This window comes from Pezoporus flaviventris, unplaced genomic scaffold (genome assembly GCF_033815535.1).
Source record: "Pezoporus flaviventris isolate CSIRO_AGI_PZ_B2104156 unplaced genomic scaffold, CSIRO_AGI_Pfla_v1 ptg000031l, whole genome shotgun sequence".
Taxonomy (NCBI): domain Eukaryota; kingdom Metazoa; phylum Chordata; class Aves; order Psittaciformes; family Psittacidae; genus Pezoporus; species Pezoporus flaviventris.
In genome coordinates this window covers 7,126,548-7,149,209 of record NW_026892579.1, presented here as the reverse complement: position 1 = coordinate 7,149,209, position 22,662 = coordinate 7,126,548, and the positions used below count along the sequence as shown (strand labels likewise).

The 22,662-nt window shown below is 41.1% G+C and overlaps 1 protein-coding gene and 1 long non-coding RNA gene across 3 annotated transcripts in view; one reads left to right on the top strand and one right to left on the bottom strand.

The window, feature by feature from the left end:
- The first annotated feature begins 147 nt into the window (after window positions 1–147).
- On the top strand, window positions 148–14,347 carry RPF2 (ribosome production factor 2 homolog). The gene is made up of 10 exons (XM_061460122.1): window positions 148–259; window positions 1,075–1,207; window positions 2,024–2,061; window positions 2,799–2,838; window positions 5,335–5,416; window positions 5,512–5,588; window positions 6,795–6,894; window positions 12,166–12,268; window positions 13,494–13,638; window positions 13,946–14,347. Exons 1-10 carry the CDS (start codon window positions 186–188, stop codon window positions 14,123–14,125), a joined length of 972 nt encoding a protein of 323 aa, XP_061316106.1. The 5' UTR covers window positions 148–185; the 3' UTR covers window positions 14,126–14,347.
- The window catches only part of LOC133272705 (uncharacterized), a 36,779-nt gene continuing 15,619 nt past the window's right edge, over window positions 1,503–22,662 (bottom strand). For both annotated transcript variants that reach the window (XR_009744516.1, XR_009744517.1), the window contains exon 4: window positions 1,503–1,734. This is a non-coding gene — a long non-coding RNA (uncharacterized LOC133272705). The remainder of the gene's footprint in view (window positions 1,735–22,662) is intronic.

Sequence of the window (22,662 nt, the reverse complement as noted above, 5' to 3'; positions counted from 1 at the left end):
TACGCAAACACGTCAGAAACAAGTCGAGCAGCCGCTGGGGCGCTGCACCCTTATTTGCCTGGTAACTGACACGCATAGCTCATAGGGCACCCGTCCCCTCACCGCGAAGCTCGCTCTGCCCATGCGCGCTGCCCCAACGCCTAGAGCTTCCTCCCGCCCTCCCCGTGGCGGATGTGACGCACCGGATGACAGTGTGTGACGACGGCGGGGCGTGCGCGTGGAGCGGCTCGGTAGCCATGGACCCGCTGGACCGGGTGGTGTGAGTATGGCGGCGGCGGGGGGAATGGGTAAACGGGAGGGCGGAAGGAAGGAAGAAAAACCGAGCGCTACCGTCTCTTTGTCGGTGTCAGACAGCTCTTGCTCCGTAAAGGAACCGCTTTGAGCGGCTGGTAATGGATTTATTTGTTTCTCTACGTGTGAAGGAGCTGTCTTCATCTGCAGGTGGAAGTACCTGTGTGAGGTTGATTGCTTCTCTGTAAAGAAAACAAATATAATGTTTCATGGAGGAGATATTAAAAGCTTTATATCTATTGGAGAAATGCAGCTCTTAAGCCACCTAGTTATTAATTTATATGAGCACTGTGCCCCTGCTAAGGCAGGTGTATCTCACCTAAGTAATGCCCGTGCTACTCTCTGATTCATGCCAATAGATGTGCTGCACTTGAGCTTTTCTTGTGGATGTTGTTGGTGGTCTTTGAGGAACTGTGTTTTCTTCTCATGTGCAAGTCTCTGACTTGGGGAGGGCAGGGCGCTCGTGTGAGGGGTAGATTTAAGCCCGTCAGTCTGTAGGAACTCTGATGTTGTTTAAGGTTTAAATTAGCAGAAACTGAAAAGCCCAAGGTCTTAAAATCTCCTTTGCTAGTTTAGGGAAACAAAGAGGAAAAGGAGTAACAGCAAAATACATTAATCTAAAACTAGGTATTTAGCACAGATTGTAATTCTGCAGGTTGGGATTAGTTCGAGTTACTGAAACAAGTTACTTGAATACACTTGTTCCGATTCTTGCTGTCTCACTGTTTTCTGCAGTTGGGTGTTGTTACTAATTTTATGTTTTTAATTCTTAATTTGTTACAGAAAACCTAAAACTAAGAGAGCAAAAAGGTTTCTTGAGAAGAGAGAACCCAAGCTGAAAGAAAATACAAAAATTGCTATGCTCATAAAAGGAGGAAATGCAAACTTAAGGGTGACTGAAGTGCTTAAAGACATTGTAAGTGGCTGGATATAGAGAATGCAGCCTTTCTTTTTTTCTTAGAATTTGCATGTTCTCAGATTCAAAATCAATATTTTTATACTCTCCCCATTTCCCAAATCGGATTGACCAGCACTCCAGAGGTGTCATTCCCTACCCTGCAGTGGAGATTATTTTCTTCCAATTTCTTTGTCAGAAGTTTTGAGCTTAATCTCTTCATTGTTATTTTTTCCATGATTGTCCAGTATAGAAGGTGAAATGTTGCAAGTTTGTTTGAAAATAAAAGGATTAAGTACAGAACTGGGACTGGATCACTCAGCTGAAGTTATATCCCAGAATCCTGTAAACTGCTTAAGTGTATTGATAAAGAGCTTTCAACCTCTTGTAAAACTCGAATTTACCAATCCTAACCAGTCTTCTGACTCCATACCTGAAAATATTGTAGAGATTCGTACACTCTTTTCTCTCCTTGCTTTGTCATTTTCTTACCACCTTATGCTGTTGATAATCAGGTTGCTGTTCAATCCCAGTTTTTCCTCATGTCCCTGGATAGAAGCAGAAAGATTCCATTACATGGCTTTGATTTTAGGTCTTTCTCAGTTATTTTGTTATTTCATTGCTTCTACAAATAAGTCCTGTAATTAACTGGGGACCAAGTTTTCTATCAATTTGAAAGGCATTATTATGATCAGGCCTTTTGAGGTGTCTTCTAGACCCATTTGCACAAGCAATCACTGTATTTTTTGTGATCATGTAAATTGCAGGGTTTTAGAAAAAGTAGTGCTGTGTACTTAAATGTTTTGGAGATAATGTGTCTAAATTTCTCTTTTGCAGTATGCTGTGAAGAAGCCTTTTGCTGTACTGTATAGAAAGTAAGTGGTCTCACTTTGACATCTTTAAGTCTGCTGACAAGGCAGCTTTTGTTAATTTCAAAGTATGAATAGCGATGCTGGCCAGCATGGGGGCTCAACCAGTGGAAAAGGATGCAGAGGGTGACTGGGATTCATCATAAATTTCGGTAGACTGGAAACAAGTTACGCTTTATTGGTGTTGGTGCTTAGCCCACTGCTTGTGCCTGCTGTTACAAAGCAGGATTTGGTAAACTTGAACAGTTGGCTTCTCCAACTGATCTGTGCAAACAGCTGGAGAGGTTCTGTCAGGTGGGTAGGCTGGAGTCCAAATTCCTATAGATTTGAGTTATAGATTATAATGATAGATAAGTCTTGCTCAAAATGGGAATCCAGTATCTGTATGTTTGTAGTACAGAAACATTAATTGTAATAACTAAATTCAATGTTAGATGAATAGGCAGAGGCAGTTTATGAAGTGTCATTGGTGGTGGTCTGGAAGCAGGCCCCAGGAGACAGGAAATATGGAGGAAAGTGCTTAAAATGGCAATGGTGGCACTGAGATGCTCTGAGCAGTATTAATAAGGTTTAGTTCAAACCATAAGCCTTATGGTTTGTACTAAACCTGAACTTCTACTGTTGGAATTCCCAGCAGAATGCAGAATTTTGGTGTTATCAGAGAACTAATTAGAAGTGCTTGTCTGGGCCTGGGTTTGGTTGGTTGTTTAAAATCTTACTTTTTTTTTTTTTTTCTTCTTCAGGAAAAATATTACCAGGCCTTTTGAGGATCAAACATCATTGGTGAGTATAAACCACTTCTCTTACGATATTTTACAGTCAAGAAGAACTTTATTGGAGGATATTTGTTTTTAATGCTCTGTGGAAAGCTAGATGAGCAACAAAGTTTATAGGGAGTTTGGATAAGTGGGAGGTTGGACTATGTCTAGATTTATGGTGTCGGTAGGAATATTTTTCCTCCAACAGAATCATGTTGTGATGACTTTGTCTTTACTGTGAATGCATGTTTCTGTAAACTGACAGGCAAATTTAGGAGCTCATCTAGTTCCAATGCCCCTGCCATAGGCAAGGAAACCTTCCACTAGACCAGGTTGCTCAAAGCCCCATCCAGCCTGGCCTTGACCACTGCCAGGGGTGGGACAGCCACAGCTTCTTTGGACTACCCATTCTGGTGCTTCACCACCCTCATAGTAAATAACTTCTTTCCGTGTATCTAGTATAAACCTACCCTGGTTATATGTCCCATCTGGATTTGGTGTTGATTCAGTGCTTTGAGTTCAAGATAATTTATGATCAGGAAGGCAAAAAATAAAGGGGCCAATCCTAAGATTATTTCTTATGCATTTGCACTTCAATCGAAGCATTACTTTAACTGCTGAAATATGTCTGTCATAAAAGCAATATATGTATTTCCTTCAAAATGAGAGAAAGAAGATAGTGATGTAGCTTTACAATAAAGACAAAATTAATTATCCCAAAATTAGTTGTTTGGTTCCTAGTGATTATGATTTTTAAAGTTTGTTCTGTGTCACTGCTAACTTGCATAGGGAAGAAAGGGTCAGCTTTTTATTGCCTGAGGCAGTTACTTAAATACCTTATTGAAGATGCATGATGAAGTTGGCAGTTTTGGGGTATTGTACTAAGTAAATTTGTGTGTGAAGAGGAAAAATATTTATGTCTACACACCAGGCACAAATGCGCTTTCTTGTCTGAAAGGGATTGTGCAACTAAAGGGGAAACATATCTAAGGAATCCCCTGTAAATCAAAAGGAAGAGGAGAGACAGCTATGGATCATTTTTTAATAGTGAGTGCTAGAGTAGCAGCTGAAATTGTATTACAGTCGAGTTAAGGCAGTTTTAATGCATTAAAAAACCATTGTGGTTGTGGCCTAGCTACACCAACATAAAATGTTGCTTCATCTGCATTAAAACTGATGCTGAGGTGTTTCAGTATGTGCTTCTGTTTCTGGCATGAAGCACAGTTGGGCAACCATCTCTAAAATACCGTGAATGGAATGGAAAACTTAAGAGTAGGTAGCAAGGAAAGATTTGTAACATCATTTGCTGAAGCTATACCTCTTACAGTCCCATAGCTGACTGACTTGGTTTCACAGTCACATAGGAACTAGCTGATCCTCAGCTGAGTTTTTAATAAAATATCATACTTCTGTTAGAGAATTCACATATATCAGCACACAGTGATTACCAGAGTTCTATGAGCAAATGTTTCAAGGGGAGTCCCCTCTGGTCTGTTCTTGATTTGTCTAGTCAGTATTGTTCAGGGACCTGATGGCAGAGATCAGTGCTGAGCTGCACGATTTGTATGTGCAGCTATTCCAGCCTGCGTTTGCCCCTGGGGACGTCTCTCCTGACCTCCTGAGGGGCAGAGTTGCATTGTCCTCTCTGAGCTGCTGCTGTTGCAGAGGTAGGAGGTGGTGCAGTGGCATTTTCTGCTTCACAGCTGCCAAGTGCAAGTATAGAAACTCTGGTGCTTCTAGAAAGTACAGGATAAATAGCATGTGTGTATATCTAGGAATCATGGTTGATGCACAGAATGAGGGGCTGCCTAGAGAAGCAGCAGTGCATAAAAAGGTTTTGGAATTAGACATCCTCAGAAAGAATTGCTGTTATAGTATTCTGACTAGAACTAACATAATAGGTTATCCATCTACTCAACCTGGAGAAAAGATACCAGTGGTGATAGTCACCATTGGCTTTGTTTTAAGTAGTGTCTTAGCCTTAAGTAATCAATAGACACAAAGTTACTCTGTAGTAGTACTCTCGTTCCCAAGTGTGATATTTGCAGATGTTCCTAGGTTTGCTGTTGAGGGAATTAACTGGATGCTCAGAAGCTGTTAGGCAAAGCAAATATGCTGCATAAAGCTTATCTAGGTGACTAAAATGAGGCATTACAACTGTAGACAACTTGCAAATACTTATCCTTCAGGCAAGGAGAAGTGGTTGAAGGTATTTTAGCTAAAAACGAATAATGAGGAATTATGAAAAGGGGCATTACATATAGAATGGAGAGAAAAAGTTACCTGGCTTAATCTTTAAGACTGCAATGGGAAATAGAAATGATTTGTTATTTGAACCTTGAATCTAGCTGTCAATTTTAGCTTATGTGAACTTGGCCTTGCTCAAAACTCTTCTGGTAAGTGCAGTTGCTCTTCTCATTAAGCAGCTCCTAAACTCATGTGTTTGTGACATGTATCTTCACAAAGTATTTTAAATGCTTCAAAGTGGAACTCATGAGTTTTGTTCTTTCCTCAACTGTAGGAATTTTTTTCCAAGAAATCAGATTGTTCTTTGTTTCTGTTTGGCTCTCATAACAAGAAGCGACCGAACAACCTGGTAATAGGTAAGTTATTTCACTTGGATTTTTATTTGAGGAAAAGGTCTGATTTTTCGATGAATATTTAAATAGCTGGATTTTCTTGTTTTTCACTTTCACAGGTCGCATGTTTGACTATCATGTCTTAGATATGATTGAGCTAGGCGTTGAGAAGTTTGTATCCCTAAAAGATGTTAAGGTAAGGAATTGCTAATTCAGTATTTCCATGACATCTACTGGTGGTTTTTTTGGGGTGTTAGCTTTTTCTGTGCTTTGAAGTAAGGACAAGAGCTGTTCAAAAAAAGTATTTCATGCAGTCTATGAGGATTGCCGATTTGTGGATGCCAAAATGGTATTTTTTTATGTACTGCTTTTTACTTTATTTTGGTTGTTTTGAGCAAGCTTTCAACTTTCTTTGCAGATTCTTTTTTTAGACTCAGTTTATTCCTTATATTTTCCTTTTTAATGAAAGAGTTACATTTACAAAATTCTGTAGTCACGTTCTGCTTGTGGTAGGTTCCTCTATAAACTGTCACAGGCTTTGAAAAATGAAATCTCTTTTTCCAAATTGTAATTAGAGAGGGTCACTCTGCTGACTGAGATGATTCTGAAACTTTCTTTAGCTTTCAGTAACACGTAAATGGCAGTTTTCAGAGGACAATACTTAATTCAGGCAGGAAGCTAACATCTTGATTATTTAAGCCTAGAGAAAATTCACCTTTTATGGCTATGTTAGACTTATTTTGGCAAGATTAAAACATATTTCATATGTGTGTACATTTGTATCAAGCAGTTCATACACTGCAAAATAAGGAATTTTTTATCATCCCTATTCTTATCACAGTGTATAAACTGGCAGGACAGTCTAGCGAGTTAGTGAAGAAATTACTGTTTACAAAGGTGAATATTACCCTTGAAGTCAGATTGTGATGTGTATCTACACAACACTGTTTATAGCAGGAAAGTTATAGTTAAGTAAATTTATTTGTTGGACAGAATTAAAATCAGGTGATTGACTGAACTGTAACTTGCCTTTTTCGTGTACTCTCTAGTGTCAGAAGTACAATGGACTTGTTGGCCTGTAATTTTAGTTTTCTTGTTAGTAGTTGTGAAATTTCACTCATTTTCACCAGAAGGTATTATCTATTACATTTTATAGTAAAGAAGCTCTCTTTTGTTAATCGAGCACAAAGAATAACACAATTCACCCTTTTAGATACAAAGTCCACCCATACGCCTACAGTGGTGTTCAGTGAGAAAACAAAAATGCCTATTCTGTCCATACTGATCCCAGGTCACAGTAGTTTTTCATTCAGTGCTGAATGGCTAACCAGATACTATGGCAATAATTTGTTCCCTGATGGGGTCTAAATCTTTGGTCTGTTTTAAAATTCTTGTTCCACAGAACAGTAAGTGTCCTGAAGGAACAAAACCGATGCTGATATTTGCTGGTGACGTGTTTGATGTAAATGAAGAATACAGAAGACTGAAGAGCCTTCTTATTGGTCAGTATTTTGATTATGTGAGCGATAAGATTGCATAAATCTGTAGTAATGTGTTCTGTTGGGAACTGCTAGTTTGTCAATAAATGTTTGCTTATATTCAGCACAGAAAGAAAACAAGAACAAGTACTTGCAGGTTTCATGTCATGTGAAATTAAAGTTAACTAATCATCATGCCTGTTACTGGGGGTGGGCGGGAGGGGAGTCTAGCCTAAAAGGCTCTCAAGTTGAAACTTTGTGTTCACTAAAATTCATTACTTTGTGGGGAAAAATAATTTTTGAAAAAGTCTTTACCATGTAATCACTCTGGGTCACTGCTTTTCTAACCAAATAACATTTTTGAAGTATCTAATCTGAAATCAATGGATTAAGATCAGAAATCAATGGATTAAGTTTTTGCTTACAAAAAAGTCAAATCCATATAATTGAACTTGTGTTTATATGATGAAAGGGTTTTCTTTTGGAAATGTGACCAATTCTTATTAAAGTGCCATTGATTAGAGTACTTGGAAAGAGCAGGCATAGTAAAAAGCAGCCTGTAGATAATAGCTGTGTCATAACTTCAAAGCAGGCTTGGAGCTTAGTCAAAAACTGGCATCAAGTTTTTTACTGTCTCAAGGTCGGAGGCTCTGGAAGATAAAGCACATTGTGGGGTCTTTCCGGGGAACTACAAAAATGATTATACTTAGGGTAGCTTCTGAGGACATGGAAGTCATATGGCACTGTGTCTCTTGACACTTAAAAACCGCATCTAGCTTGGTAGAACTAGGCCTAGTAAGTAGGATGTTGTATTTTTTCTTTTTAATAGGTTTCTTAAAAGTAGATTATTTTTTAAAGCTCTGGTAAAGTACTGAACCTTTCCCAATAAGAGCAGCTTAGTTCTTTCAGTTCCATTCTTAGGTTGTACCAATTCATAATCTTACAGCTTTGCAAGATCTCCCTTTGACATAAAATAAATATTAGTTGGGCTCCTTTTTTTCTAGGCAAACGAATGATTGCTCTTTAGAAACAGGGTTGGGGTGTGGTTGTGGGTTTGGTTGGGTTTTTTTTCCATTAGACATTAATTTTTATTCCCCCTTAGTGGTGTAATGCCTTAAAGCAAGGTATTTCCTCTGCAATGACTGAAAAAGGAGCAGAAAAGGAGAAAATTTCCATCCTCTCAGTACAGCTGACTGGGTTTTGGGGATAGATGAAGGGCTAGTAACTGTGCTTATATGTATTTGAAGGTAGTGAATATTGACTATCTCTTTCTCTTCTGATTTTTGTTGTCTGCTGTGTGGCAGTGCATTTATCACAGTATCACAGTATCACAGTATGTTAGAGATTGGAAGGGACCTCGAAAGATCATCTAGTCCAATCCCCCTGCCGGAGCAGGAACACCTAGATAATGTTACACAGGAATGCATCCAGGCGGGTTTTGAATGCCTCCAGGGAAGGAGACTCCACAACCTCCCTGGGCAGCCTGTTCCAGTGTTCCGTCACCCTCACTGAGAAGAAGTTTCTTCTCAAGTTTAAGTGGAACCTCTTGTGTTCCAGTTTGTACCCATTACCCCTTGTCCTATCATTGTTTGCCACTGAGTAGAGCCTGTCTCCGTCCTCGTGACACTCCCCCTTTATATATTTATAGACACTGATAAGGTCACCCCTCAGTCTCCTCTTCTCCAAACTATAGAGACCCAGCTCCCTCAGTCTTTCCTCATAAGGGAGATGTTCCACTCCCTTAATCATCTTTGTTGCCCTGCGCTGGACTCTCTCCAGCAGCTCCCTGTCCTTCTTGAACTGAGGGGCCCAGAACTGGACACAATACTCCAGATGCGGTCTCACCAGGGCAGAGTAGAGGGGAAGGAGGACCTCTCTCGACCTACTAACCACCGCCCTTCTAATACACCCCAGGATGCCATTGGCCTTCTTAGCCACAAGGGCACAGTGTTGGCTCATGGTCATCCTGTCATCCACTAGGACCCCCAGGTCCCTCTCCCCTACACTGCTCTCTAACAGGTCATTCCCCAACCTATACTGGAACCTGGGGTTGTTCCTGCCCAGATGCAGGACTCTACACTTTCCCTTGTTATATTTCATCAAGTTACTCCCTGCCCAACTCTCCAGCCTATCCAGGTCTCGCTGGATGGCAGCACAGCCTTCTGGCGTATCAGCCACTCCTCCCAGCTTAGTGTCATCAGCAAACTTGCTGATAGTACACTCAATTCCCTCATCTAAATCATTGATGAATATATTAAATAATACCGGTCCCAGTACTGACCCTTGAGGCACTCCACTAGTCACAGGCCTCCAACTAGACTCAGCCCCATAGACTACAACTCTCTGGCTTCTCTCCTTCAGCCAGTTCGCAGTCCACCTCACTACCTGATCATCCAGTCCACACTTCCTCATTTTAGCCGTGAGGATGCTGTGGGAGACTGTGTCAAATGCTTTGCTGAGGTCAAGGTAGACCACATCCACCGCTCTGCCATCATCCATCCACCGTGTTATTTCCTCATAAAAGGCTAAGAGATTGGTCAAACATGATTTCCCCCTGGTGAAGCCATGTTGACTGCCCCTCATAACCTTCTTATCCTTGATATGCCTTAAGATGGTACCAAGGATAAGGTGTTCCATCACTTTCCCAGGGATGGAGGTGAGGCTGACCGGTCTGTAGTTACCCGGGTCCTCCTTCTTGCCCTTTTTGAAGACTGGAGTGACATTTGCTTTCCTCCAGTCCTCAGGCACCTCTCCCGTTTCCCAAGACTTGGTAAAGATGATGGAGAGTGGTCTAGCAATGACTTCCGCCAGTTCCCTCAGCACCCGCGGGTGCATCCCATCTGGACCCATGGATTTATGGATGTCCAGATTGCTCAACTGGTCTCTAACACATTCCTCATCGACTAAGGCAAACCGCTCCGTTAACCTGACTTCATCTAAGGTCTCAGGGGTACAGGGCTCTTCAGGACTGCCCGCAGCAGAGTAGACAGAGACAAAGAAGGCATTCAGTAACTCTGCCATCTCTTTATCTTCTGTCACCAGGGCACCCATCCCGTTCATCAGTGGGCCTACATTGCCTCTGGTGTTAGTTTTGTCTGCCATGTATTTAAAAAAGCTCTTTTTGCTGTCCTTGACCCTTCTTGCCAGGTTTAATTATTTATGATGCAAGTCCTTAGAATGCAGCTCATGAGAGTCTAATAACTTTTTATGCTTAGATTTATAAAATGTTTCACTACTTACTACATTGCCTGTTCTCTAGTTCTGTTATTGCATACCCATTTAATACTAAAAAGGGAGAGGCACTGCCTGACTTACTTACACACTTTCTAAAATGTTGGTTTCTAGGAGACATCTACAATTTCAGATTGGCCATCAGCTTGTTCTTCATACAGTCTTCTTCACACAGGCTTCTTTGACTCAGTCTCAGAAGTTTGAACATTCCTTCTGGCCAAGAAGGGGGATGGCTGGGAAATGTCTGGGACAGAGTTTGAGCTCCACTAATGCTAACTATAGCTACATAGGTTACAGTGTTACCAGCTTTTTCATAGAAATTGATACAAAAAGAAGTGTATAGACTCATGTTCCAAAATAATTCAGGAATTTAGTCTGGAAATTGGGAGGTCCTGTGAAGCTCTCTGCAGGAAAAAGTAAATTAGAAGTTCTGGAAACATGTTGAGGACAAGTGGGAGAAAGGACTAGGGAATGGAAAGAAAGGAGAAAGCAAGTCTAGTCCAACCAAAGCAAGAGTTGTAAATTAAGAGTACATTAAAAAAAACTTCAGCTCTCTGGGCATCCCAGAGCCTGAGGTTTCTGCAGCTGTTCAGCAGTGCCAGGAAGCAGAAATTCCTGACCACCTGCGTTTGTTGGAAGAGATCATCCTGTGGGTGAAAAGATGTTTTGATGCCACAGGAAAATATGAAAGGGAGATGTTGCCTGTAAAACCACTGTAAATGTTAGCTTTCATGCCCACAGAGAACTAGTCAGAGGGCAAATACATGCCAGAAGTGACCAAAGTATTTTATTTGCCACTTTATCTACAAGCTCGACCCACAAGAGGAGGATTTAGTTGACCACAGAAGTTTCCTGGCTAGACTCCAGCTGCTGTCTGCCAGCAAGACTTTGTTTTGGATGTCACTTCAGTGCTGATACTTTTGAAGAAGGTAGTGGAGGAAAAGACAGCTAGCCCAGGGATCTGAAAGTGGGACAGAGCGGAAGAGACTGATGTGTTTTGCATCTGTTAGCATTTCTCCTGTGTTTCAGCATTACCCTGTCATGTTTATTAGCACACCTTGTTCCCATAGCCAAGGTCACATTCTTTCTCCGCCCTCTGCATATGTTGGACAGATTGCTGTGCTTACTGCAAGCTCTCTGATTGCACAGTATTTTTTTTCATAGCCTGATACAAGAACCTCATTAGGGGCAGCTCGTTTTGCATTTAAGCTGTATTTCGGTGTTCTCTGTGCAAACTAAGCAAACTGTGTTGCTTAGTAAATAGAGAATATTTGCGGTGATGAGTACTGCTTTGCCTGAAGGACAGAAGTGCTTTGTTGTGTGGGAGGTACGAAAGAAACAATATATCTAAACTTTTTCCCAAGTCAGAGAGGGAAAATACAGATAAGAGTAGATTATAATATGCAGTTTTCTATCTGTTTTGTACTGGCTTTTATCCTTCTTTGTACTCTTCCAAAATCTGACTCTAATTAAGAATCTTAAGTATCAGGTTTTTTGAATGATGTCTTTAAACAGATACCTGAACTAGTGCTTTCTCCCTATTGATCTATGCTTCACTGAGCTTAAACTGGCCTAAAGATACATTTAATTTTTCTGACTTTAGAGCTGAGTATTTAAAGGAATAGACAATGCAGTTATCCCAATTAGCTTAATAAAGCTAAGTTACTGCTCTGAAAGTATGTTTGCTCTTCTCCATGAACTTACCATGTATGTTGCTAACAAACAGTCTCTGGGAAGTCACTGTATGCCTGTCAGGGTTTCTACACGTTTGGTTTCACCACTGCAGGAGCTAACATGTGCAATGTTAGGTTTCTGTGCTGTGTTTTGGCAGGACTACAGTTTTAAGTAGCAGCTGTTTGTGAGAGTCACATAAAGCATACAGATTCAGCTTCTCGAGAGCCATCCCTTGTATAGCCTCGTGTAGTTAAAAGCAGTAAAAGTATCTGTATAGGCAAGGAGTTCACATCAGTGGTGTGATGCAGGTCCATTACGAAGTAAAGCAATTTGTTACAGTCATCTGCTGGTTTGATTTTCAGCCAAGAATGCTGGCATTTATTCTTTCAGATTTCTTCAGAGGTCCTACCGTGCCCAATATTCGTCTGGCTGGTTTAGAGTACGTCTTGCATTTCACAGCTGTAGATGGGAAAATTTATATGCGAAGCTATAAGTGAGTATGTGTTTTATCTATTTGCTTGCTTCTTGGTACATGCCATGGTTTAAGCCCAGCTGGTAACTCAGCACCACGCAGCCGCTCACTCATTCCTCACCTTCCTGTTCGGGTGGGATGGGGAGGAGAATCGAAAGAACGTAAGCCCCACAGGTTGAGATAAGAACAGTCCAGTAACTAAGGTATAATATAAAACTACTATTGCTACTAACAATGATAAGGAAAATAAGGGGAGAAAATGTAAAACTAAAAGGGGAAGGGAAAAAAAACAATAAACACAAGTGATGCACAATACAATTGCTCACCACCCACCAACCGATACCCAGCCTGACCTGAACAGCGATCTTGGCCTTCTGGGTAACTCCCCCCAGTTTGTATACTGGGCATGATGTGCTGTGGTACAGAATACCACTTGTAGAGCAGAAGGAAAACACTTAAACCCTAAACCTGCTGCTTCCTTTCTTGTTGAGCTTTCCCTGCTAGCTAGGAGGATTGCTCTTTTGTGTGGTTGGATTAGTAGGGTGGTGAGAATTAACTTGGTGAATTCAGAGTACTGTCTTAGACTTCATAGGCTTAGTCTGTTCTCAGGCTAATTCTAGGACTCTCCTCATTTAGGTGTTTGTTTGGAGAATGACAGGTGGATTGCTGCAGCCAGCGATACGCTAGGAAAAACAGGAAATAGCAGAACAAGACAGTCTTGTCTCAATGTGTTGGTGTTCAGCCTCACAGATCATGGCCTTGCCTTAGGAGGCTGTGAGCATTTGTAGCTTGTGTTCAATGTGACTTTGATTTCTCTCTACCTTTATGAGTCTCATTCTTCAAATCAAACAAACAAAAAATGTTATTAGTTAGTGCTCAGGTTATTTTGCTGTAAACTGTAGTAAATGTTTTTCATGGCTGTTAATACCCAGGCCAGTATTTTGAATTTGAGGAATTATATGGCTTTCAGGTTGCTGGGACTGAGTTTTAACAGTAAGACTGATAATACTGTGTGTTCAAATTGTGGTGGGATACGTTTAAGATATTACAAATTGTTATTGCCAGACATCATCCTCAATAATGTGTTAGCGTTAGCATTAGCTAATTAGAGTTAGGATTAGAGTTAGCATTAGCAGTTGTTTTTAATAGTCTTCTGAACTACAGGACTGAACCTGCCCGTTAGGTAAAGACGGATGAATCTTCATCACAGAGGACAATGTTGATTTTGATTGGCTTTCCCTTCTAGGGTTCTTCTGAAGAAATCTGGCTGTAAAATACCAAGAATTGAACTGGAAGAGATGGGACCTTCATTAGATCTGGTTATGAGGAGGACACATTTAGCTTCAGACGACCTTTATAAGCTGTCTTTAAAGCAGCCGAAAGCCCTGAAGGTATGTACCTTGGAAAATACGTTACTTCCAGATCTGTATGTCAAGAGCAATAAAAGCTGAAGTATTAATTATTTGACCAAAGCTTACTTTTATATATTACTTTTTTGTGAGACTTCTGGAGCCACAGCACTTCTGTGATGATCAGCTGGCGTACAGACACTGCTCTGGAAGCCCATAGAACGTACAGATCAGATCTTAATCTCTAAACTCCACTGTATGTGGCCTCGCTTTTAGGCACTTTACTCTCACCCAAACTCCTGGCACTCTCTGCTGCTCAGAAATAACTGATGTTGTTCTTCCCTTACAGCCTAAGAAGAAAAAGAATATCTCCCATGATGCGCTCGGTACAACTTACGGCCGAATCCACATGCAGAAGCAAGATCTTGGGAAACTGCAGACACGGAAGATGAAAGGGTTAAAAAAGAGGCCAGCAGAGAAGGCAGCTGAAGATAGTGGGGTTAGTCCCAAAAAGTCAAAATCAGCTTGATAGTCAGGAACAGCTTTGAAATCTTTTTGTACCTTCAAATTTGGTATATATACTGTAATACAAATGTGTCAGACGTAAGATTTAGATGCTGTTAACTTTAGTTTTATACAGAAGTCTTTTTAATGGTTTGTCATTTTAGAGGGACAGGGGGGTATTGAGCTTTAACACAGAACTTGGTAATTTAAAATAAAAAATGTGATATAACTTGCTTAGTTTTCTGAAGCTGAATATTTATTCTCTTGGTGTTAGCAAACATATGCTAGTCAAGCAAGTGACTCATTTCCCAGACAGTTTTATGGATGCTATGTTGGGAACCCATGGTCAATCAACTCATCTTGTAAATTCTACACTGGACCAGAGTAGTGTATATGCATTAATATACACAGCACAACTTCTCTGCTCATTTATTGTTTCTGTATTTCAAATTTTGCATGACTGCACTACTCTATAAATTCTTTTCTAAAGTGGGAGCTCACAGTATGTGTCTGATACCAGACTTAGGTCTGTAACTATCACACCAAGGCCTACTTTACACTTGCAGAACTGGGAGTGATTACAGTGTTTTTATGGTGTTCATCACCATGGTAGCAAAGTACCTGATGTTTGTTTTAGGCAAATGAAACCTTAACAGTTTGGATTTCAGCCTTTGATGCTTGATTTGTGCTGAGAATGGAAGCATGCGAAGCAACCATGAAAGGTGGAAGTCTGTTCGTCTTACTCTTGCTTTTCTTCTAACTTTGTGCTCATGAGTTAGCGAAGACTCCTCGGTTAAAGACTCTTGTTTAAGAGCTCAGTGAGACTCTGGTGTGGTTTTCCATGGTTTGGAACATACTGAAAAACCTTGTTTTTCCTTCTACTTGTTTCTGTGGAAGCTATTACTCTGCCCCTTAGCATAATTATGATAAAAGTATGCATACTTTATCATGAACATAATAAGCTTGCTCATCCTAGTTACATTTTTAATACTTGATCTTTTCTTATCAGTTTTCTCAGTGTAGTTGTCTGATGTGTCACGTTAGAAACGGGCAGTTTGTTATTTTCACTGCTGCACCATAGATGGAAGCTGCTTTCCATGTGTGAGAGCTGAGCTGTAACTGTGACTGCAAATGCTACACATGATGTTCCTGCTATGCTGGTTTGATAAAGCTTGTGTGAAAGAGAAAGCACTTCAAAAGTTTGGGATCTTTTTGAGGGCACAGACATTGATCTTCCATGTATTAACTTATTTTTATGGTGATTTTTATGAACTTAACAGCTGTAAAAGAAATAGTAAAAGCATGCCTGTCATCATAAAAGACTTGGGCTTTTTAATTGTATTTTCCTAATTTGGAAGCTAATTTTGTTGCTCAATTTGGTGTTTAAAACCTGAATTTCATAGCATTAAAGTAGACCATCTAACCTGTTATTTCTTAATGTAAAAAGTGAGACGGTTGTTCAGTAGTAGCCTCCAGAGATAAGCTGTTGCATCCTGGCATTGATTTTGTTTCATGCTGGGGCACATGAGGGCTACTGCACCTTCTGGCAACTGTGTATGGTTACTGTGCACTTTCAGAGATGCAAAGTGCTTGAGCAGAGGAAATGGGTCTGCAGAGAGAACCCAGGTGCATCTATTCACCCTATGCGGGGTCTTCTTGCTGACTACAGGTGCATCCTGAAGTGCCTGATGTCCCACATCTGGGGCTGTTTGTGTTAACAACCTTTTATTTGTAGTTCTTGTACTGGTGCAATACAGCCACATGTGGACAAAAATGGTTGAGATATGTGAGGCAAGGAGAAATTCTGTGAGGTTTGCTTGTTCACTTTCAAGTTACATTGCTAGCAAGGATTAAAACTTGCTCCGTTTCTAGTAAGTACATTGCACTACTCAAAGTGTTGCTGTTTTGGTGCAGACTCTTGACTGGGAAGCAGAAATGTTCTTTTTTTTTTTTCCTCATGACACAAATGAACCACTCTGATTTCTGCATGACGAGATAGGATGAAGCCAAATTAGCAACTGAGTTCACCTCACTTCTTTCAGAGAGGTTTCAACCTTGCTGTGAAGCACTGATTAAGCCACAAGGCTGGTGGCTAATGTGATTTTAGATGTACAGCATGTACAACTGCACAATGTATGGTTGGCAACTGCTTCATTCTGAATATCTGATTTAGCTCAAGCTGAATGGAGATAGGAGGGCTAAATATAACGTTTCTGGTGGCATGTTCTTATTTTCCAGACTCTTTTAAGGTGTGATGAAATTTGTCAGGTGCTGCAATGTAGCTGTGTGCATGAAGAACGTGCCCAAAGGGCAGCTGATGAAAGGGGCTTTGTCTTGCCTCAACTGCCCCTTGCTTCCAGAGTTCACCAGGCTCTGAAAACACATAAACATGCCCCGGGGGTCTGCATGGCTTGGGCAGGGCATAACTGGCATGTTCACCCCTTTCCCCTGGCTTTCATCTTCTTACCTCCCAATGCACTGAAGAGATAGCTTTATTTGTGGGTTGAGTGTGGTAATAGATTTGGTTTCAAGAAAATCCCTGTGGGCAAAGTGTGGCTCCCGATGTTGTACCTGTGCTGTAAAATGGAGGTGGAGCTGCTAATTGGCAGTCAAGCATGTGCCGTCTTTAGCTGGCAGGATGGCAATAGCAGGGAGGGTGTGATTTGTGCCTCTGTATGCTAAACTGTGCCACTGGCATATTCGTTGCTCCTCTTAAAGAGTCTACTGTTATTATGGATAAGTAATGATAGACAGAATTTAGTCTACCTGCACTGCAAGTTCACTTGGCTGTCTTTACGTGTGGTGCAATTTAAAAAAGTAGGAAGAGAGGTAGATACAGTTAAGTGGCCATGATATGGTAGGTTCTTGAGATTCCCGCATTTTTGGGAATCAGTCCTGGACACATACAATCACAGCCTTAGCCATTTGCTAGCCTGATGTGACAGACTGAGCACAGAGCAGCAAGTGATGTGTGTTTGAAAAGAGCATATGAACTCCTTTCTGTTTCCTGGATTTTGTGGGTTTGAGTTTATCTTTGCTGTTCCTTAGCAACCTTATTTGTTTCCACTCAGTGCTTTCTGGATTTGACTGTGAGGGTTTCCTCCCTACACTGGCTTGGTTGCAGCTGGGAGGGTTAGCAAAGAGTGTGAAGGGAGGACATTGCAGACACACCAGGTATCGCACTGACTGCTGCATCCTCCAGCTAGGGAGGAAAAGGCTGACCATTTCTTGTTCTAGATAATGTCAAATATAAGGAAACTAGAGCAAAGCTGTGTTAGAGGTACTTTTACTATTAAAAAGAGGGAAGTGGAAAAAGCAGCTGTGCATAATTTATATTCTATAGCCATATGAAATACATACTGACATGTGTATTACCTGTGCCACAGATAGTTCTCCCCTATCTCCAAGTATAATTAATCTCTTGCTCTTGGACTTTGCTAAAGTGCCTCTAGCAGTAGTGACACATCCCAGCTGCAATCCAGAGGCATAGCTGAGAAATAGGTCAGTTGTATCAGAAGTCAGGTTTCCTAAAAGAATACAGGGAATAGAGCCACGAGGCTCCTGAATGTGAAGCCTGTGTAGGATTGCCTTCCTAAATGGATGAATGTTCAAAGTTAACAATATGGCTAATGCTGTAAAGGAAAAACAGCTTTGCTGTTATGCATCTATGCAGAAGACCGCGAGGGGGAGCTGAAATTTTTGGGAGACAGAGCTTCTGAGGGACCTAGGGGGGGGAACTGATTATCTTGGAGATCATGGTAGGCAGGAGGAATCTAAGTGCTCTGTGGGCAAAGAAATGAAGATAGGCACTGGGAGAGAAATTTCTCAGTAATCTGGGATTCAGCCCTATCTTAAATAACATGGGAATCATCTACTTGGAGCCGTCACTGAGCACGGTACATGTATGCTGATTGAGACAGTTCTAAGGCACCTGTTCTTCATCCATTCTTGTTTTCTTTGACTTTCAGTCCTGTTCAGTCTACTTGATCTTTCTATTGCCCTGCTTCTCGAATATAAGCACAAAGTAATACAGGAGATGTAGAAGTGAAGTTTTGAGCAGAACTTAACAGAAAGCATGTGTGGTTAATGACATTCCCCAAATTCTCATTATGTTCCCCTTTTCCCTTCTGATAATCCCATAATTCTTCCTCTGATGTCACACACCACCTATAAAACCTGGATTTCTCACTCTGTCCATGATACCAAAGTACACCCATATGGGCCCTAGCTACCTTCTATTTTGATTGCTGCAGTTTTCTCCTTTTGACTTCTTTTATTCTCACAGCCTTCAAACCAGACACCGCTGCACTGACCCGTTTCCTGCTGTTTGTCCAGATCATCTCTTTGTACAGGCAAGGAGTTTCTTGTGCTTTATTGTTTGTGGTGATACATCATCAATCTCTTCTTTCTGCTCTGCTAGTGGTCACAATATCAGTCTCCCTCATCTTTCTCAGATGTCTTCTGTACTCTGAACTGACCATTATTTGCTTAATCAGCTTTCAGTTAATCACTGTAACAACCAAGGCACTTACTGAGAGCATCTGGGCAAAGTGAAGTAAGGTACTGGGGAGCCACATTCAGCATGAGAAGTCAAGCTACAAAGCCAGTGGTCAGGAGCCAGAATCAAAAGAGGGGATGAGATGAGCTTTCCTGTCAATTACAAGATCAGGCATGTCAGTCGGGCAGGGAAATCTGCAGGAGATGTCTAACCCATTTCTCCATTCTCCATTCTCAGCCCGTTTCTCCAGTTGTTACCAAATGGGAGAATTTGGGCAAGAGCACTGACCTGTTGGTATCAGTGGAAGGGGTGCCAGGCTTTGCTCAGCACACTCAGAAGGAGATCTGTGGTTGATTATCCCCTGCCAGCGGGTTGTGCACATATGCCTTGTGTTACATTGCCTGTGAAGATCTCAGCAATGCACATGAAAAAAAATATTTCTTTTTTTGCATATACAGTGCTGCAATGCAAAGAAAGATGGATGTAAAAATCTATCATCTCCCTTTTTCCTAACATTGATGTGTGCTCCATGGAGAAGGCTGGTGCTTGGCACATGTGCAGTAAAAGAACCTTCACTTAAGGCTGAGCCCTGTATCGTCAATTCTAAGGCACCTTTAGATGCTGGTGTTATTTGTCTCTTTTTTAAAAACTCTAAAATTCAACCATTGCTTCCTGCTGCTGGCCTCTGGACAGGGGAATTACTGATGCTGCCTTATGCTCTGAAATTATGGCTGGCAACAGTGATTACGTTAGCTGTAGATAGGCATACTGGGGCCTAATGTCAGCTGTTGCCAAAAGATAGTTTAAAAGCCTCTTCCCTCCCTGCCTCTTTTTCAGATAAAGGCATATTCCTTGTACTAAGTTGGGGCTTCTGTTTTCCTAATCCAAAAAAAGTCCATGAGTAGTTAGTTATATCTTTTCAGTTTTGATTGAAAGTTGCTAATGTTTTTCTCCAGTGGAAATGGAGCTCCTTGGCACAATAGTTGTTCTCTCCTCTGGAGGAAGTTGAAGTGAAAGCAAAGATTCAGGCAAAATGTCTCTTCTCTATCCTGGTGTATCACGCTCTTGCGTGTGATAGAAACTAATCCAGTGCAACAAAGCAATGTGTTTAGCAGTATAAATTCAGATGAAACATCTCTAAGCAAAGTTGAGCTCTCCTGGTTCTCAGGAGCAAAGAGGTGTTTGGTGTGTGTCACTGCCAAAAGATGGGCACTCACATCTGCAGTATCAGGAAATTTGTATTGGGATGGTTTGCTGCAAAAAGTGCAATGCAGAACTTGCATCCATCTCCCATCACAGCCCTTTATTTTTCTAATTGAAAACAGATTATTACAGAGAATTAATTAGCCCCTTCAAAGTGCACATGCAGCCTGCCCATAAAGAGTAATAAACTTTCAATTCATAAGAGGTAATAGATTTCAGGTCCTGTTGGCTCACTTTGCACACAGGAATAATCCCTCGCTCATCAGGGTTATTTGAATTAGGCAGACTTGACTTTTTTATGCCATTAAAAGAAGTTTGTATGTGCCCCTTTTTCTTTCTTCACATTCTTTCTTGTCTGAGCATACCTGAGATGCCTAAAGGCTTCCAGGATATCATAGGCAAACAGCTGTTCAGCTCAAGTGTGCTCTGTAGTTGATGAGTGGGGGATTTCTGTTTATATTCCAGAGGCTCGCTTGAAGAAAGATTCAGAGACCTGGTGACTGCTGAGCATTTCCTTCTCGTTTTCCTTCCAGAGAGAGGGATACCCACCCTTCCTGCCGTTAGCTTTCTCCAGTTTCTCCAAGGCAGTAGGTCATACATAATGATATTTCTTAAAAAAAAAAACAAACAAAACTGCAAACCCAACGTGTTATAGATAACACCATGTGGTTCAGCAGCAGTGCTGACGTAAGGGATTGTGAAGGTGCAGCTGTTTGTGGGACTGGCATCCAGATGAGGCAATTGAACTAGCTTTAAAAAGTGTGGGGTGGGGGGAAAAAAGGAGAAGTTCTTTGTTTTGAAGCTAGATCAGTTCCCTGATCTGGCTCAGCACAACTGGGTGGTGCACTGTGTGCTAGGGAGGAAGCAAAAGGCTGGGAGTGGGATGGGAGACGTGAGGTAACTCCTGAAGCTTGTGCTGCTGCCTGCAGTATTATCTGTATGATGGTGCCTGAGTTTGAGAATGACTGCGGTTCAGTCTGTGCTTAAGGAAACCAGTGGTTTTGGGGACCTGCATTTGCCAGTGAGCTTCACATCTTTCCCTGTGATCATTACTTTTAACATCATTTTGCAGATGTGAAAGCAAAGGTCAACTGACTTTTTCAGAAGAGAATTGCATTGTGAATAAAGGTAAAATGTGAAAGTTGTGAGTTCCCTATCGGTGTGGCCTCTGTTGGTGGCTTCCATGTGCCTTCCTGGGGCTGGAGTCTGTGCTGTCTGTGCTGTGGTGGAGCTGGAGCAGCTGTCAGCAGTGCTTGGCCAGAAAGAAGCTGACCTAAATGGAACTACTCACTATTTGTGATTTTATTTACAAAGAACACCTCACAGAAATGTTGGATTTTTTCAACAAAGCCCACCACCACCCATCCCTGGTCACTAGTAAGAGAGATACTAGTTCATCTGTGTGCCTTTTAGCACAACACAAAGAAATCTGTTCAGGTTGGTTTAAAGGGAACCTCCAAAATAACATCCAGGAAGCTTCTCCTTTCCATCACCTTCTGACAGAACTTATGTGGCTTCTAGTTTAGCCAGAAGGATTTTCTCTACTATAAAGATTTTTCAACATACTTCTTTCCCCTCCGATGTTATGGAGCTATGGCATGAAAAAGATTATTTGAGCTGCATTGAATGATTCTGTTTAACTAACTTGAGTAAAAGATTGTCATGCTTGTTCTAGTCTGAGCATGATCAGAAATACTGCATGGTGGTATGTTATGTTTGGAAAATTAACACTGTGTCTTAGCAGGAGCCTCAAATCTTTTGAAGGCAGATTTAGTTATTTTCTCCAGTTATGAAAAATATTTTCAATTTAATTTAAATTCCGTTAGACCCATGTTGCTGTTTTCAGGAGGTAACAGCTGATTAGGTTCTCAGTTACTTTTCTTTCAATTCCTGGAAGGAAATCTATTCTGTGGTTTATGTGGTAAAGTGACTGAAGAGTTTAAGTGCATGTAGACAAAGCTGTCCCTGTTAAGGAAAAAGTATAGTTAAAGGTATATTATGAGAAAGTGACAAGTGAAATGTTTTTTCAGCATGTGGGCTGCATAGGACACGACAAACCTACCCTAAAGATGGTCTCATGCATGAGATTCTGTCAAAGAGAAATCTTCCTTTAGAGACTCATACTTGAGGCAGGAGACTTATGCGACCTGCCTGGTATGCCTGAAGGAAAAGATGTATTAAATGCTAGCAGAGAAGAAGGAAAAAACTTGTCAAAATTTGTGGTTTTTTTTTAAAAGGGTGCCAGCATTTGGTCAGAGCCAGCTACACCAGACTTGTGATCGATTCTGGGAGCTGAGTTTACAGGAAAGTTTTGTTGTTCTGTTAAGAAATAGAACAGGATGAACTTTTCAACCTAGTAGGTAGAGAGCTAATTTCCATGGGCCTAACTCTGTCGGCAAGAAAAGTGAGTGTTAAGAAAGAACAGGCAAACTGTTAAGACAAGGCATTAGGTGTTTTCTCACAGCAAAAGCCAGATGACTGGAATCAGAAGACCAGAAAGTTTCTAAGTCCGCTCATGCACATTGAACTAGACATCTGACTTGAAAGATAGGAAAAGGAGAGATAAAAACTTACATGATACTCATGTATGTAAAACCAATTTTGAAGTCTATATGAAAAGGGAGGTTTTGCAGAGGAGAAAGAATCATCAATTGTAAAGTTTAAGTTGGAGCAAAATCTTTAAAACCTTTTCCCCTATGTCACACAGAAAGCTGTCATCATGTGTCAACCCCTACCCTGAGCTGCATGGATTCCCGTGAGTGCATCACAGTATAAAGTGTCATATCATTCCTACCTAAGGATCTTGAGTCATGTTCCATTTGTAAAAAGTCTTAGGCCCCACTGACACTTATTTAAAAAAC

Coding starts and splice junctions, on each gene's coding strand:
- RPF2 (XM_061460122.1), top strand. CDS start 186: ATGACAGTGTGTGACGACGGCGGGGCGTGCGCGTGGAGCGGCTCGGTA. Junction 260..1,074: donor GACCCGCTGGACCGGGTGGT/GTGAGTATGGCG, acceptor AATTTGTTACAG/AAAACCTAAAACTAAGAGAG. Junction 12,269..13,493: donor ATTTATATGCGAAGCTATAA/GTGAGTATGTGT, acceptor TTTCCCTTCTAG/GGTTCTTCTGAAGAAATCTG.